At 39.3% G+C, this 18,648-nt stretch overlaps 1 protein-coding gene across 1 annotated transcript in view; it reads left to right on the top strand.

Annotated features, from left to right (window-relative positions):
• The first annotated feature begins 340 nt into the window (after nt 1-340).
• Nucleotides 341-18,648, top strand: part of xkr6b (XK, Kell blood group complex subunit-related family, member 6b) — a 69,700-nt gene continuing 51,392 nt past the window's right edge. The window contains exon 1 of the mRNA XM_048208357.1: nt 341-1,536. Within this exon, the coding sequence (XP_048064314.1) occupies nt 962-1,536 (575 nt within the window). The 5' untranslated portion in view covers nt 341-961. The remainder of the gene's footprint in view (nt 1,537-18,648) is intronic.

Raw genomic sequence — 18,648 nt, 5'->3', positions numbered from 1 at the left:
AAACATTTTTTACAGTGTGATAAGTCATCTACAGTGGACATAAAATCAATGTCCTATTTCATAACAGAAAGTCACATTTTGAGTTGAAACCCCACATTTTCCTGAAATGTTGATTTATGAAAAAACATTTTGAAAATAAGTCTGAAATTTCCATAAGAGTGTTAAATTCGATCACTAAATTAATGTCAGTCATGCATTTTTAAAGACCAGCTTAAAGAAGCTTCCCAACATCTGGTATCTCCGAAAAGCCATGAATTTGCTCTTTACAGGACATCCAGACTTAAAACAGTGACATGTATGTTGTCAGAGAAATTCACTAAAATATAATGTTATGCATATGCCCTTCTTTAAAAAAAAAAAAAAAAAAAAAAAAAAAAAAAAACTCATTTAAATGTTGAATCTTGAGTCATGATGGCACAGAGGAGAGGAGGAGAATGTGAACGGCAGCATGTATGTGATTGTGTTTTTCCACCTGATGAGGAGCAATAAATTCCCACGTGAGCGCGTGAATCTCTTCTGACGTCTGAAAGGGTTAAGAACACGAGCGTGCTCTGCTCACTACTGCATTACATCATTCAGCACCCCCCCAGTCCTGAGGTGGTGAATCGAGCGCTAGGTGGCATCCTCGATGAGTAAGCAGCATCCGCGTCTCTCTTCAGTCCAGACATCCAGTCAGCGGCGTCGGGTGTCTCAGGGAACAGTCCCGCGCTCGCTCCCTGTGCGGGGATGCTGCGCGAGCACAATGTCCAGGTGACAAGAACCCGATTCCAGCAGGAGTTCGTCTCTGACCCGAGCCGGTTCGAGGACTAACTTCACCGTCCGGAGGATGCTCTGCCTCTCTGGCGTCACCGTCACCCCACAACTCCATGGCTACCTCATTAGGGGTACTCTGGAGAAACAGGTGTCGGGGAAGTGACGTCACGAGCCTCGGAAACCGGAGGTGTGCGCTTTGGAGAGCAAGATGGCAGCGAAATCCGACGGTCGGGGGGTCGTCACCGGTTTCGCCCAGCTGCACAACCTGGACGAGACGGTGGGGAGCTGCGAGGACGACCCGCGGCAGAACAGCTCCTTCCACATCTGCCACTGCTGCAACACCTCGTCGTGCTACTGGGGCTGCCGGAGCGCCTGTCTGCATTACCTCCTGGGCAAGGGGAGAGACGTCAGGCGGCCACCTCACGAGGAGCGCCTCTGGTTGGACTGCCTGTGGATCGTCCTCGCGCTGCTCGTCTTCTTCTGGGACGTGGGCACTGACTTGTGGCTCGCGCTCGACTACTACGCCAAGCAGGACTACCTCTGGTTCGGACTCACACTGTTCTTCGTGCTGGTGCCGTCGGTGCTGGTCCAGATCCTGAGCTTCAGGTGGTTCGTGCAGGATTACACGGGGGGCGGCTTGGGCTCCGTGGAGGGTCTGAGCAGCGGCCGGAGAGCCGCGTCGGGCACGAGCGCAGGGGTGTACGGCAGGGCCAGATGCTGTCGCGTCTCGGTGTGGGTCTGGCAGACGCTCATACACATCCTTCAGATGGGACAAGTGTGGAGGTAAGCGTCCCGCTCGTGAAATAACCCGCGCAGAGCATGTGCTTTCCTGTGAATGAACATCATGCGCGCGTAAAATCTGTGGCATCAGTATGTGCGAAAGTGCATCTGAGGATTCATTCACCCTCCCTTGGCTGCTCAACTCTCTGAGACCACTTGGCGAGACGGCCATCGGGTTTTTCAGGCTCCCTCAGGAACAACAACACAATTTGCGCTGCTCTTTAATAGTGAACCATCATCATCATCATCATCATCATCATAGGTGCAGTGCGTTATAACGCCAGTGTGCGCTCTCAGTGTGTGAGCAATAGTTCTGGCGCGTGCGGGGAATATCGTCCGTCACACATTGTACTTAATGTCTGATCCACTAGAAATGATGCGACAGTTTTCCTGCAGCAGACAGACGCAGTGGCCGCGTTCACGTCGGTGTGGAGGCGTACGGGCGATTTAGCTCGATTTCGACGGCCATTCATTATTCATGTCTGCATGTGTTCGTGCTTTCTGCTCTTTACGACGCGATTATTGCTTAAAGATGAAGTCCTCTGTGAAATTGTCATGATGTCATCGCTTTAAAGGTGCTACAACATCTCTCTTGCGCGCTCTCTCTCCCTCGACGCGCGCGCGCGCGCGCGTGTGTATGTGTGTGCAAAAGAAATTCCTTCTCATCTTTCATATATAGTCACGAAACGGCCGTTTTGATGTGTTTGCTGCAGGTAAATCTTGCTTATGAAACGCTCCTTTTGTACACGTTTAAAAAATACTCTCCATCCAATGTAAGATTTTATGTTATATATTTCATTTATATATGCATATATAAAGTAGGCTGCGAATGTTACACTGGGATCTAGACCTGACCCCGCAGAATCCCGCCTGCTCACGCTGATATTCTGCGGTTGCTATGCAACCAGTAGTACATATTAAGCGTTTTGTGCTCGCGCGTCCGTTCTTCCTTTCTATATAGTAGGCTTTATGCAAAAAGCAGTATTTTAAGTGTGCCGAGCAACACCCGAGTGACTGACTTCGTCTGTTGAGATTGTGAAGTACCCTGAACTACCCCAAAATGCCACAGGTGCAAATGTCAGATTCATAAAGCTGAAAAATAAAAAGGCAGAGACTGTGAGCTTCATGTGTAGCACTTTTTTTTTGAAGTGCTAAAGGTGTTAAGACAGTTGTCCCCCAGACAATAGCAAGTACTTTTAGGCCAAATGTGGAAGATTTGGCCTAGATATGGCTAAGTAAGCACACATGGGCCAACTTTTCACCTTATTTGTTTTGCCATGGCTTTTGAATTGGAGGGAGTTTTCTTTTGGATCACTGATTGTATTGAGAAGCTATATGGCCCAGATGACAGTACACGACTGAGGATCACATGTGGCTATAGCACTCCATTTGGTTTATACTTGGAAAATCACAAGTAACCTAAGTCAAGTGCCGCAGGGTTGTGGCAGTCCACACCTCATCCTATTCAACAACGCTATTGGTTGCTTTGCATCTTACACTGAAGTCCTATTGGTGGATTACTAAACATGTGACTGTTTGGAAGCTATTTGAATAAAGTTATTTCATTTATTTCCTTTTCTGCTCCTTCTTCACATCAACAGCCTTTGCCCAAAACAAACTCTAATTAGCTTCAGGTAAGTGCTGTTTTTGGTGTTTTTTTTTCTTATTATTATTATTAATATTAAGTAGATTATTAAGTAGGCCTATTATGTGTCTAAAAGTACTAGAGTAGCCTTCATTTTGAATGATAAGGAAAGCCATTTATTTAATGTTTTCTTCATTAAAAAATGGCTGCACATATTCTATGACACTTCATAAATAGTAGTTTAATAAATAATAGTATAAATAGTCTGAGTAGTGTGTTCACACTGAAAATTCCACATAAAAGTACACTTTAAATACCTGGAAACAGAATTAACGGAAAAACCAAAGTGAGGAATGATGAACACTTCATGTACTCAACTGTAGCAGCTTTAATTACGTAGTGGAGAGGGACTCCGTGTCAGACTTTGACGATGAATGACAAAATAACCTTATAAAATTCATACACTGATAAGTACATAGTGTATAGTGCGCCATTTGGGACGGAATCAGGGCTTGATATGAACTTTTTTGCTCTCCAATCACTGTGGCTAGTGGTTTTCTAAAGTTTCTAGCCACTCTGCATTTTCACTGGCCACAATTTTGACATTGATACCATGGGGAAAACTGTCATGTAGATATTTTTAACATTATCTCATAATTTGGCAGCAGGTTTATTAGGCTGCTGTCACTTTAAGACCTGACGCACAGATCCATTATACTGTTACACATGCGTTTTCTTTCTAAACTGTTTATGTTCACTTAAAACAAACAGACTGTGTTTACATGAATACTCACCAAGACCGGCATTTTGACATTATTTTGTGTATATTTGACTGTTTAAGCAGTAAAAAAGAACTCAATTTCATACTGAGAGATGCTTTATGTGGCACACTTTGGGTGTGAGCACAAAATCTGTGGGAATGAGTAACATTATGCACAATATGCACAATCCCACACCGAAATTCAAGCCCTGTAACACCAACAATATTCATCCGGAGCAAATGAAACGAGTGAGTGAGGGGAGGAGGGTTTGTGTGTCGACTCGCTGTCAGAGAGATGAGAGAGAGAGAAAGAGCAGCTGGTATTCTGTGGAAAATGAGTATTGGAAGTGTATCGAAAAATTTATATTTTTAACAACTCTACATTGCACTTAGTTTATTATTTCAGATGCCTTTTTAAAAGACTACAATTGAAATCCACCCGATTTTTGCGGGTGTTTAACATCAAGCCGCACTTTAGGTCTTGGGTGGTTGAAACACAGAATGTGTGTTGATTTACAATCATTAGTAATAGGCCTAAAAGTCAGAATAATATCTGATGTATGATACAATTGATATGTTATACTAATGTAATTATTTTTTTTATCTTTTCCTGACAGATGGTGAGTGAGAAAGATTGGTGAGACATACTAAATGTAGCAATTATTGTAAATTTATTCATTTATTTGACACTTCCAACATTACTACCAACATCAGGACACTTCTGTTGTTCAAGATGCTATATTAATAAAAATGAAATAAAAATGTCTGTGAATCAATTTCTGTGTTTATTGTTTGATTTACTGTGTAATGGGTTTTAAATGAAAAAAAGGTGTGGTGGAAATGTGATTCAATGATGTCACACGTGGGTCACGTAACTCAACCGTACAGGAATGTCAGGTTCACATTTGTTTTGTTATTTGGCTCATTACGGGTGCAGTTATGGCCCTGTTTTGGTTCAGCTCTGGCTAAAAAGATGTGGAACAGATTTGGGCTGGCAAACACGATCTGGGCCAAAACTTCAGCAGTTTATTTGGGCTAAATCTATGCCAAAGTAAATTTGCTGACTGGCCCTTTCGATTAAAGTGTATTTGTTTGGTTCATCATAGTATGGAGGGTAGTGCACACCTGTACACCTCCTTCAGTGGTCAAGAATTAAGATCTTCAGTGGATTCTGTACTAAAACTATGAGAATTTGGATACACCTAAAGTAAGGGAATGTTTAGCTACCTCAAAGAAAGACTTCTGCTGTGCACAAATCTGTATCTTTTGGCTCTTCAAATATCTTTTGCCATTTATAAAGATGTGACTCAAGCACTCATGGTAATAACCAAACAGTTACTGCTTCATTGTGCAAAAAATGCAAAACCCAAATACAATGAAAGGCGGTCTGAGGCAGAATACTCAGCAACATCAAAGAAGTGTCTTTTTACTCCTTTTAAGACTGTGTGAATATGAATATAGATTCATATTGAGACATCTAAACCAAAGAAGTAAGAAGATACTGCTTCATGCTTCGCTGTTCTTATGTTTTGTAGGTGGAAATGCATTGCATCTGTGAATGTTTTCATATTTATATTATTGCTTTTAAATTATTTTTCAAATATCTTGCAAATATTATTACTTTCTACCAATAAACTTCTGAGGCCACACTGCGTTTTACTTTTAACAAACCGAACCGATAATGTTGTCAGGTCACAGCAAACATTAGCAAGCAAAAAAATCTATAAAGTGGAATTACACAAATCTGTCTTTGCAACAGCCCCTGACTACTAGACAGATCCTTCTGCCAAAGACTTTAGAAAATGTGCATTTTAAGAAAGTGCATGAGAAAAATTTCAATTGGATGTTTATTTATTCATGCTTGGCATGAGAGTCCTACGATGTCTTTGTTGGCTTGGGTAACTAGTCTGATGCAGCAGCTCCGCTGCCAAGACCTCGAGCCTTTCCAAATCGTCTTGACTTGAGAGTCAGTCAGTCAGCGCAAGCGTCTTGAGAGATAAATGGGAAATAATGCTCGATTAGGCAGCCCGGGCCACTGGTTGTATGCTTTGTTAGCCCTTGGCATAAAAACTGCTGTCTGTGACAGAGTATGTCTAGTTAGGGCAACTTTTGGAAAACGACTACAGCTCAGGATTCTCATACCCAGCATGTCTGATGTGCCACTACTGCTCGAAAGTTTGGGGTCAGTAAGATTTTGTTTCTGAAAGAAATTAATACTTTTATTTAGTAAGGATGTTTTAATTGATCAAAAGTGACAGTAAAGGCATATATAATGCTACAAAAGATCACTATTTCTTTCATCAAATAATCTGAATAAATTTAACACACTTTCTTTCCCCAAAAATATTCTGTTTTCAACATTGATAATAATCATAAATGTTTCATGATCAGCATATCAGAATGATTTCTGAAGGATCATGTGACACTGAAGACTGGAGTAATGATGCTGAAAATTCAGCTTTGATCACAGGAATAAACTGTATTTTAAAATATATTAAAATAAAATTTAAATTGTATTACAATTTAAAATTGCATTTTAAATTGTAATAATATTTCATAACAAATTACTGTATTTTTGATCAAAGAAATGCAGCCTTGATGAGAAATCTTAAGTTTGAGCAGTATATAAGTGCATTCCATATAAATAATAGGACTGTCAAAAGATTTACATTTTTGTAGCATTTTTTGTAATCGCCACACTGTAAATCCTAACGCTAATTGGTTTGAGTAGGACAAACTTAAATTAAACAAATTAGCTCAGTCAAATGAACTTCTTTCAAGTTTACAGAAGTGATATGTCTTAAGTAAACTGAACTGTTTCATTGTTTTGAGTTTTATGAACTTATTTCTTTTAACTTAGACAAACTTAAGTTTAACTGAAACTGGGCTGGGATTTCTATTTCCCAGCATGCTTTGCTCATGGCACTCTAAAGGGAGAGTAAATGCTAAAATAAAGTGTTATGTTTTGTTTTTGCGCAAGATTAGTGTTAAAGGTGCAGTAAGTGATTTCTGAGAAACACTGTTGATATTTGAAATCACCAAAACAAACAAGCCCCTCCCAAAAGGACCACACTACTATCCTGATAACTCCGCCCCCATCTTGAATGTATACGCCCCTTATTGCTGATTGGCTACAAGTGTGTTTTGGTGCTCGGGGTCTGATCTACTTTCAACAGTGTTTCTCAGAAATTACTTACTGCATCTTTAAGTGGCAGATTTAGTAATGATTCATGTTTTGTTATGCTAATTTAGAAAAGTTTCAGTTAATGTGAGTTTTTGGAGAGTTACCATCATGGTGTCATGCGGCTTGGTTTGAGAGCAAGCAACATGTTAGCAAATTAACATGTTAACATTTTCTGAATTAGTTTGATATGTTCACACTAATAAAAATGTTTATATTAAAGTTATATTAAGTTAAACATATGAATTAGTGTATTTCTCAAACATTTCAAGTTAACAATTAAAATGTATTGAGTACAAAATAAAATGATGCCAGTTCTGCTTGCTTAAACTTTGAATTTCTTAACTTAAAATTTTTGAGGCGACTGATTCCCTCAAATTTTTTGAGTTTTGCCAACTTATTCGGGTTTACAGTGCACTTTCGTATAATGAATGCAGAATGATTTTGATTATAACACTGTACGTGTTAAGAAGAACATATAATATGTCTGGTTTGGTGTTGTGAAGCGGTTGTTGAGCTTTACTGATGGTGCTGTAGGAATATCTAAGACAAAAATGGTTGGGAAACGCTGCTGTAATCCACTCCTTCCCTACTGTTTTAAGGCTCTTCCTCTGCCTCATTCCTTTCCAGTGCTGTCTGGGTAAAATCATTGCTTTGCTGCTCTGTCCTCCCCATCCACTAGTTAAAGTCATAATATGCACTTTCCTCTTCTCTCCCTCGCTGCCTGTTTTCCCTTTTACATAAATCTCCACTTGACCTCCATTCCTGTCAAGGAAACTGGAGCATCTGTCGGCCTTCCCATTATTGGAGATTTTCCCCTGTACGTGTGACGTTTAGAGCACACCCCAGCCCTCCCTCCACACTCCATCACCTCTAGGAAACTCACTGTCCCCATTCTCTCCTGTTTGCCCTCTCTGTGTCACACCTCTCAGGTAGATATACAGTCAGCTACTATATATAGTGGCTGTTTGAGAGTGTTATATAGTGTTTGTTTGAGAGCGGGTGCTTGGAATGGCAGTTCATGTTGAGTAAAGTGCAATGAAAAATTGTGTATTTACTAACGTCATTAACTGTACAACTGTCCTGATCAGTGTTGGGGGTAATGCATTATTGAACAATAATCAAATTACTTCTTTCAAGTAACGCATTACTTTTAAATTTACAACAAAATATCTGAGTTACTTTTTCAAATAAGTAATGCAAGTTACTTTTTTCTTCTTATTTATTGACTGCGTCCTATTCTTCTATATTCTAGAATTGCAGCAAAGCTGAAAAATTAGTTTGAGCTGCACCCTCTACTGTACAAGTGTGAATCTGCATTTCCCTCAGCCTGAGGCTTATTCATTTAACTTTTGGTGCCAAAAATAGAACTTTTATGTGTCATTAAAAAACAAGCAAGCTCAGGTGTGAAGTAATGCAAAAGTAACGTAACACATTACTTTACATAAAAAGTAATGCAATCAGTTACTATTTTAGGGAGTAATGCAATATTGTCGGCTCAGTATTCGCCGTAGAACAGGGAAGCTCTGAACTGTGCTCACTACATCAACAGTGTACGAGATTGACAGGGAAGAGGAAAAATTGTTGAAATAAGTTGTTATTTTTGTGCACAAAAAGTATTTTCGTTACTTAACATTAAGGTTGAACCACTGTAGTCACGTTGATGTCACGTCACGTTGATTTTAATGATGTCTTTACTACTTTTCTGGACCTTGAATGTGGTAATTTCGTTGTGGTAAAAAAACGCTCGGATTTCATCAAAAATATCTTCATTTGTGTTCCGAAGATATACGAAGCTCTTACGGGTGTGAAACGACATGACGGTGAGTAATTAATGACAGAAATTTCATTTTTGGGTGAACTATCCCTTTAAACACATAAATGTCGACTTTAAAACTCTGAATTCGTTCAATCCCTAGCACGTATGTGTAACAAGCGAATTAATAATCATCATGTACTTTAAGTAAGCAATAAGGTACGTGAGGCTGTGCAGTATCGTGAATAAGTCACGGCTGAAGGGCGTTGTTAGGCACGACGCGAAGCGGACTTATTCATATATCACATACATCAAATATTAAAGCCAAAAATATGTATCAATGCAACTTTCATGAAGTAAAGTTTCACTAAAAGCCTTCCTTCCGCCGGAAAAAATAGTCCCTGACCGTGAACAGCAACAGAAGTTACATTATCACGCCATTAGATGGCGGCAAAAGTCTGTCTTTATGAGTGTGTGAGTCCGTAGTGAAGACTTTTATTTTGAAAAGACTGAATTGTTGTGAACACAGAACAAGATGCAACTGACAAATGCTTTGACTAGTGCTGTCAGTCATGGAAACCCCTTAACTGTTAAAAGGACAAGATAATACATCGGACATTTAAACAGATTTTTTATTATGAACATCGAACTGACCTGAAAGAAAATGCTAAACGTGAATGCAGGTAATAAACTCGCTCACTCAATCTTTTTCTCACAACACTCTTCTGCATAATACAGTAAGATTTAATGAACAATATCAATTGAGAACCTACAGTTTATGTTGCTAAGAGTGGTTGCTAAGGTTGTTGTGTAGTGATACATAGAACCATTGGGTGAAGCGGTCATAGTGAATAAAACACAGCCATTGACCAATCAGAATCAAGAACAGGAACTAACATAATGTCAGAAAGATATCAACTGTGCCGTTGTTCATAAATACCAGTAGTGATGTTGTACAACGAGGACGTACCGTTGAGGACGTAAATAGAGTCATCAGTGTCCCAATGTGTAGTAAGACAGAGTAGTTAATATCCTCACCAGTGCCTGAATTCGTGAACACGATATGCTGATTCTACCTAGGAAGAGAGGGAGCTGATTGAGACGCACCCTTGAACTCAGACAAATGGTCACAATGAAACTATGACTATAAACTAAACATGACAGAGAAACTAATAACAATTTTTTTTTACCTCTTTTTATCATGGACTCACACTGTCATTGACCCACAACGACTCAAACAGATACAAATACTTGGTCTCTAGTGCTGGGTTGTAAAAAGAGATGCCTAGTCTTTTTAAGCACCTCTTAAGGTGCCACTTTATTGTTCAACTGCCTCCTCAAGAGCTTTATATGAGTAAACAGCCTTACGGTTTAGCGAGTACTGAAGACCCAGCAGTGAGTGGGCTAATCAATGCGTTACACTGCTGACATGTCCTCAGATGTGCTTACAGTAAACACTACTCGCCTGTTATTCACAGCGACCTTGCAAGCATTGTAGAGCGGTCTCAGTGAGAGTCTGCATCTCCTCAAAGACCAGCCACACTTCATGAATTCATTTAAACACAAAGAGTTTGCCAGAATATACCATCATATCATAGCGATCTGCTGTGGAGTATGAGTACATATAAGTGTAATATATGTTGTGTAGGCCAGTGAGTGTGATAAATGTTCACAGCTTGTGCTAAGACATGTGGGGTGCAGAGATTGACATGATGCAGTCATGCTGAAATCAGTCCAGTTGACAAAAGCCAAATGCACAATGTAATGTTATGACTAATTGGTGCGTGTTTTCGCTTGTTAGCGTGTCGGTGTGAAGACCATACAGGGTAATTCATGTGTGCTTCTATCATCTTGGCAGTAAACTGTAATGACTAATTTGTGAGTGTGTTTACAGATTGGACCACAGAGCGCTATGAATAATCTAAATGTGTTTGATCAAACCAGCTGCTTTACGAACACGATTATGACCGTACGTAGAATGGAGTAGCCTATTTATTTGTGTGTGTGTGTTTTTTAAATGCACATCACTGTCCCTCGTGGTTACTAACCAGTGCTTTGTCTTGTGTTTAGCTCGTTTAAGGTTAACTACTGTGAATATTGTGCTGATTTCTCCTAGGACCTCTCAATAGGCTAAGTTTTTTGTGTTTCTACAGACTTTAGCTTGAAGGGCATTCGAATGTTTTTTGTATTATTACAGTGTAATTATACATTTAAGTACTGAGTAAGTTGTCTTCTGTCTTCCGGTTTATATTTCCACAGCGATATTATGGATTTTTGAATGAACCACTCATTTTAAAATCTTGTTATGACATCCGCTTTAAACATTATAATGCTCTCTACAACAAGTAAATACACTTCACCAGCTAATTACTCTACAACATCGATGCCATAGAAATATCAAAGACATTATATATAGAAAGATGGTGCACTCGTATTATTATGAATGGGAGAAAATGCAACAAGCAATCTAAATAAGAGCCAATCACCGATTGGTAAAGTCATCACGTCACTGCAGTGGCCATTATGTTGCATTCACATGGGGCGTCGGCTTTAACGCTTCTCGTTTACTTTGAATGGGTGATGTCATGTGTTGCCGAACTGAATTGTGGGTTCCGTCGCGTCGCTTCACTCGCATTGCTCGTGGCAGAAGTTGAAGATTTCGCAACTTTCAAGTGCCAACGCAGGTGTCATGATGCCAGAGTTCGACACATGCGCAGTAAAAATTTTTCTATACTCTTTACCAGACATCGTTTCATCAACTGGACATTCGCTGGGCAGGATCAGAGAAGAAGAATAGTGCATCCACCATTACAACATAGTTCAGAATATACACCAAGAGAACAGGAATCAAAAACGATGAAGAAGGCATGCTTCTGAGTTTACTCGTCTTCTTTTTGAATCGCTCTTTACACACGCTTCTTCGACGACTGCACATTGTGCTCAGTACTGTGCATATTGCCACCTAGTGGACTCTTCTGTCCTGCTTGCGCATGCGCTGTTGCACGCGCACTGTCCGTGTGGTCTCAAAATTTGGGCTGCACACAGACGGAGTGTGCGGCAGGCCGTGAAAATTACACCATGCGGATGGTGCACGAACGCGGACGGCTGAAGTTTACCCAGGGCTTTACGCAAATTCTCTAGCGCAGACCTAGCCAATTGCGTTCATGCAACACTGGAAGGTAATGTGATTGGCTGTTATCACTATAATGGCCATGTCAGCACAAGATTCAGACACACCCTCCATCAAGTGTTGGTGTCGCCGCCCTGTGTGAATGCAGCGTTAGAAGCTCCGGTTCCTATAGAAACAGTCAGACGGGCTTAGGACTGCGCAGGTGCATTAGCTTGATCCAGCCTGAAAAATGCAGTTTTTTGCAGTAGCCCCTCATTGCAGAACATGAGATCCAGGGGTGGAGAGGGTAGGTTTAGGAATATGTAAAGTGGGAGAAGTTGGATCCAAATCTAAGGGGTGGAGATGGGTAGGTTTAGATCCAGGGGGCGGAGACGGGTAGGTTTAGGGATATGGAGTTGGATCTGGACCCAACCTCGCCCCCTGGATCTCGTGTTCTGCAGTGAGGACCATCTCGTTTTTTGTCATTACTTGAGTGTTTAGAAACAAAATTTATGACAGTTGTTGTCAGATTTCATTGGTGATTTCAAATATGAAATTTAATTGAAAGCTTTGCGAACAGCTTTGGAGAATTTTATGTTTTCATTCACAGAGATAGGAGCTGCACTTGCATCCCCGAGAGGTGTTTCAATGATGGCCGCCGAGTGAAATGACTTGTCTTAAAAGGGACTTAATATATACTAAAAGGACTAAATATGCAGAGCTACCACAAAAATGGAAAGACAAAATTATGTTTTAAAGAGATTAATTATTTTGTTCATCTAGAATGCATTAAATTGATCAAAAGTGACAGTATTTAGTGACAGTCATTGTTAGAAGAAAATCTATTTCATATAAATGCTGTGTTTTGACTATTTATCACAGAATCCTGGGGGGAGTATCATTGTTTTCAAAAAGATTTATGGTCACTGTTAGGATATACCAGCAGCCAGAGGTGTAAAAAAATAGCAGGGGACAAAAATGCACATTTCAGAGTGGTTTTAATCCCAAAAAGTGCAAACATGTAGTTCTCCAAGATGTGCATAGTAGCAATAGTCAAAAAACCCCGAAAACAAATCAAAAGGAAATAAATCAAACGTGTTTACAGTATTTCAACAAATGTAAGTTTGGCTATGCAAATGTCCAGGCCCAAAAATACACATGCAATTCAACCTCTCCACCCTCCATACTTCTTCTTCTTCTTCTTCTTAGTTTTATGGCAGATTGCAACCATGGCTTATCAGGTGCATACCGCCACCTACTGTATCGGAGTATGTAGCATGGATATGAATGTACTTTACAAAAAAAAAAAAAAAAAAAAATGATCTAAATCCTATAATACAACCCTGTATCCTTTAAATATTCCACAACAGCATCCTGTGTTATTTTAACCCCTTCTCCTGTTGTTCCCAAAACACCTTCAAGGTTCCATTTCCTTCCAATCTGAATTATCTTTGGCTTAAATCTATTCCTCTCTTCCCTATATTCCCTACAATGTAACAGTATATGTTCTGCATTTTCTGTGATTTTATATTCTATACATTCATCTGATTTACATTTACCTAACAAAAACAATGTTTTATTTAACCCTGTATGGTCAAACCCCAGTCTGGATAAAACAGACTCCTCCCTTCTTTTCCTTCCATTAATACCCTGTGCATTAATACATTTCTGTATAATATAATATTTTATTCCACTATTATCCATGTCCCATATGTTCTACCATTTCTTCATTATTTCTTTTTTAATTATTGCTTAGCTTCTCCTTTGCCAAATGGAATATTTATAATAGCGTTTATCCTGGTTGATTTCTTTGCTATTTTGTCTGCTACATGAGCAGGTACCCAGCAGAATCTCACATCTATCTGAAGCCTCCGCAATCTAAATAAACTTTGGTGGATTTCTAGCATTAAATCATCTCTATTAGATCACCCTCCATTCCTTCTTCTTCTTCTTCTTCTTCTTCACCCTCCATTCCCCTAAAATGGCTGCCTTTTAAAGCTTTGGCTCCTCCTATATTTGGGAACATACCATTTTAGGGGGAAACCTATAAGTTGCAAGCAGATGACAAAGTAAAACCATCATACCTTCATTCTAGTTCAGCTTTACAACATACATCATTTGCATCTATTACAGTTTAAATTGCTCAAAACAATAAAGACAAGACATATAAGAAAACACTTACATCCACGGTTCTCTCCCTCCCCTATGAGGTCAGAACCAATGGAGAACTCTGCCATGAGCAAATGTTAGCTTAAAAATGGCTACTTTCCATGTGGACAGGTTTGGAAAGTGAGCGGTGCACCAGAAGCTATGTCTGGCTGTTTGAAATGCATAGAAGTTAACTTGATAACTAAATGAAATGAAATAAATACTTATTGTGTAAAGTATTTTTGGTATTCTTTTCTGTGTAACGATACTGTAACAGGATGCATCACTGAACATTGAACATTTAAACAAATAGCAACATTTAACAGACAAACCAAAACTAACAACTTGGGATGATAATTGGGATGTCACAACACCAAAATTAGCACTACAAACATACAATTACATAAGGATGGTATAGTTTGCCGGCATTTAGTTTGTATGTATGTGTAATGGTGGAAAGAGTTCATTGTGCACATACCCATGCTCAGTCCCTTCAAAATAAAAGTCCTAGGTCACAGTCACACTTTATAAGTTGTCCTTAACATACTTAAACATTTTTACAGTGTACTTATTGTGTTCATATTTAATTGCAAAACACTCTTGCTTATGAGGTGGATATGGGTATGGAGACAGGTTTGGGGGTATGTTTAGGATCATTGTCGTGTTGGAAGGTGAATGACCTGCCCATCTTCAGCTGTCTGAGGGATGCAGGTTTTCCTAAAGAATTTGGATGTGCTTGGCAGCATCCATTTTCCCTTTAATCCTGTCCAATCGCCCAGTCACCGCTTAAGAGAAACATGATGCTGCTACCACCATGCTTCACAGTATGTATGGTGGTTTTTGGTTGATGTGCTTTTCATCAAACAAAGCGCTTGGAGTTCAGTCCAAAAAGGTCAATTTTGGTCTTAAAAGACCATGGCACCATTTAGCAGATGGCATCAGAGTCTTCCAGGTGTGTTTTTGCATAGCGCAAATGAGACCGAGTGTGGCTCTTTTTCAGAAAAGGCTTCTTTCTTGCCAGCTTTGTGTAAAGCTTGTGAGATAGTCGTCACATGCACAGGCTGACCAGTCGCAACCATAAAGCCTTGTAAGTCCTTCAAAGATGCCATTAGCCTCTTGGTAGCTTCTCTGATCAATGTCCTCCTGGCTCAGTCATCCAGTTTGGATGGATGGCCTGTTCTAGGCAATGTGTTGGTGGTGCCATTCATTTTCTAATTCTTCTGCTATGAACAGTACTCAGAGGGATAGCTAATATGGATTGCAACTTTATCCCAGTGGCCGTTTGAAAGCACTTTCCCAACCATGGTGGATTCTTTACAGTACCATGAACTACTAACAGTGGAATCTTTAAGAAATGGCTGGTTTTATTCTGAAGTAATCAAAACCTCTACAATTGATGTCAGGTGGGGCATTTGGCCTGGTGTTTGATCTGGAAGTTGATTGGTTGCACCAGAGCAAGTTTATAATGGTAAACTAGGGGCTGCTCTCTTTACCAAACCAGGGGCCTGTACCATGATGGTAGTTGAACAAACTCAGGATAAGTTTCGAGTTGACAAAACCAAACCACTCCAATCTGGCTTTGTTGGTACCATGATGCTGATCATCAACTCTCTCTGTCAACTCAGGCTTTGATCCTGAGATTGTGGAGCACGTGCACATGAATCCGTGACATCAGTGGTGAACAGCCAATTGCATGCCTTGCAACAGGATTAATAGTAATATAGATCATATAGTAATTTTATAATTCATATATAAATTATACAATAATTCTAATTATCATTAAAGCCAGACAATTTCATTGTTGAATATTTGTTTTTACTATATAGTGACCTTTAATTTGGAGGAAGAGAAACTGGGGGAGTGACTTTATTGCGTTGGATGTGTTAGTGTCACTTTGCTCACATCTGATTGGTCCAATTTTGGTTTGAGATCTCTAAACCAGAACATAACCTGCCCTGGAGCAGGTTAGCGTGGAGTGTAAGTTACTATGGTGATGAACACAGCTAAAAGCCAAGTCACTTTCATGGTACCTACAGTAAAACCCAGGATTGGAGTAAACTAATCTGAAACTTACCTGGCTAGCCAACTAATCCGGCTACATAGTACAGGCCCCAGATGTTTCACTAATTCATTTTTAGAATGTTTGAAAATGTAACTTTCACCCTGATGATGAGGGTTATAATGTGTACATAAATTGAATGAACTTTCTTTCTTAAACATGAATTAACTTTCTTTCAAACACAAGAGTAGAGTACTGAACATCTCAAAGGTTTTTTCTCTTTTTAACTGACAGTCATTGGTAGCATGTCTCCTTATCTTATCTCTCAGTGTGTGATGACAGACGGACGAGTCCCCTGAGGCCTGAGAGAGAGACAACCATCACCAGTCAGCCATTAACCATTAGACATCACACCATGACCCACAGCTGCCCCTCCACACACACACACACACACACACACACGCACACACAGGCGTACATGCACAGGTATGCAGACATAGTTCACTGAGGAATACGTAATCCAGGAATAAAACCTCGAGGTTCCAACAGCACCGAGATCATCAGAGATTCTGTTTCTTCATGCACTTACATAATTATTTGCAGTATGTCTGTAAGAGTCAGTGGGACAGATGACATCCTCGTGGAGCTAAAAGAGACTCCCTCCATCTCTATCCTCAGCTTATAAACACAAATCTGCATGTTTGCTATAATGCTGTTAAAATTAGAACAAGCAAAGCGAGATTTCACCTGTGAGCGGCTTACACAATATCTTATATAGGCGGCTGAGAGTGAGCAGTTTTACATATTCTTCATGCCTAATACGAGCATCTGGTGTTGAATCATAAAAAAAAAAATATTGAATGTTTTTATAGCAATCCTGTTATTCAGAGAATCATATCTTTGACTGCTGGTATTTATTCATTATACAAACAACAAAGAAAAGACCTCACTTTCTTTGTGACCTGACTGAGACGAGTGTCTGTTTGTAAAATGCATTTGATGAAGTGTGGTAAAATGCTGATTTATTTAGCCATGATGAAAGTGTGCTATTTATACAGTCATGAAGAAAGAATCTCTGATTATAATTCAGAGGATAAGAGGTAGCTGCAGGCTGTCAGGATAAAGCAAGCATCTCAGTTGTTGTTGTGTTAAGGCAAGCTTTGTAACAGTTTTCTGTTTCCGTCTGAGTTGATGGTGAGTGTGAACATGTCTTCATTCAGATCAGTCACCTTTGACCTCAGGGCAGTGCGGATATGGACTGATTCAGGGTTGAAATCTCATTCAGAAATCTCCATGCTGTAAAAACTGTGCCAACGAATAACCAGAATGTTACTGTTTTTTAAATCATTGTAGAATTGGTGTACATTAATGTAGTTTGACGACTTAAAATTATGCTTAGTAAACTGATAAATATAATGCACGATGCATGAATAGAATGAACGAAACATTAAATTGTGTGCACGATTTAGGAAATCAAGGGAACGAAATAGTAAATCATGCGCACGATTTAGCAAATCAAGGGAACGAAATAATAAATCATGCACACGATTTAACAAATCAAGGGAACGAAATAATAAATCATGCACACGATTTAGCAAATCAAGGGAACGAAATAATAAATCATGCACACGATTTAACAAATCAAGGGAACGAAATAATAAATCATGCACACGATTTAGCAAATCAAGGGAACGAAATAATAAATCATGCACACGATTTAACAAATCAAGGGAACGAAATAGTAAATCATGCGCACGATTTAGCAAATCAAGGGAACGAAATAATAAATCATGCACACGATTTAACAAATCAAGGGAACGAAATAGTAAATCATGCGCACGATTTAGCAAATCAAGGGAACGAAATAATAAATCATGCACACGATTTAACAAATCAAGGGAACGAAATAGTAAATCATGCGCACGATTTAACAAATCAAGGGAACGAAATAATAAATCATGCACACGATTTAGCAAATCAAGGGAACGAAATAGTAAATCATGCACACGATTTAGCAAATCAAGGGAATGACATAATAAATCATGCACACGATTTAGGATATCGAGGGAACGAAATAGTAAATTGTGCGCACAATTGAACAAATCAAGGGAACTAAATAAATCATGCTCATAATTTAGCAAATTGAGGGAACGAAATAATAAATTGTAAGAATGATTTAACAAATCAAGGGAACAAAATAATAAATAATGCACACGATTTAGCAAATTTAGGGAACTAAATAGTAAATCATAAGCATGATTTAGCAAATTGAGGGAATGAAATAGTAAATCGTAAGCATGATTTAGCAAATCGAGGGAACGAAATAGTAAATCATGCACACGATTTAGCAAATTGAGGAATGAAATAGTAAATCGTAAGCATCTTCCAGTGAAATGACAAACTTCTCTCTGGTGATGAATGCTGGACTTCTCCAATCATTTAATCATTTGAAACCCCGCCCCTTTGTTACAGTCATCAGCAAGCTGAGATACTCCGATGTACATCACAATATGGAGAATCTGTTGGATAAATCATTTATAATAAGCACTGCAATATTCCATGAAAAAAAATAGTCAA

This window comes from Megalobrama amblycephala, linkage group LG11, assembly GCF_018812025.1.
Source record: "Megalobrama amblycephala isolate DHTTF-2021 linkage group LG11, ASM1881202v1, whole genome shotgun sequence".
NCBI classification, from domain to species: Eukaryota; Metazoa; Chordata; class Actinopteri; order Cypriniformes; family Xenocyprididae; genus Megalobrama; species Megalobrama amblycephala.
This window is presented reverse-complemented; position numbering and strand designations above follow the sequence as displayed.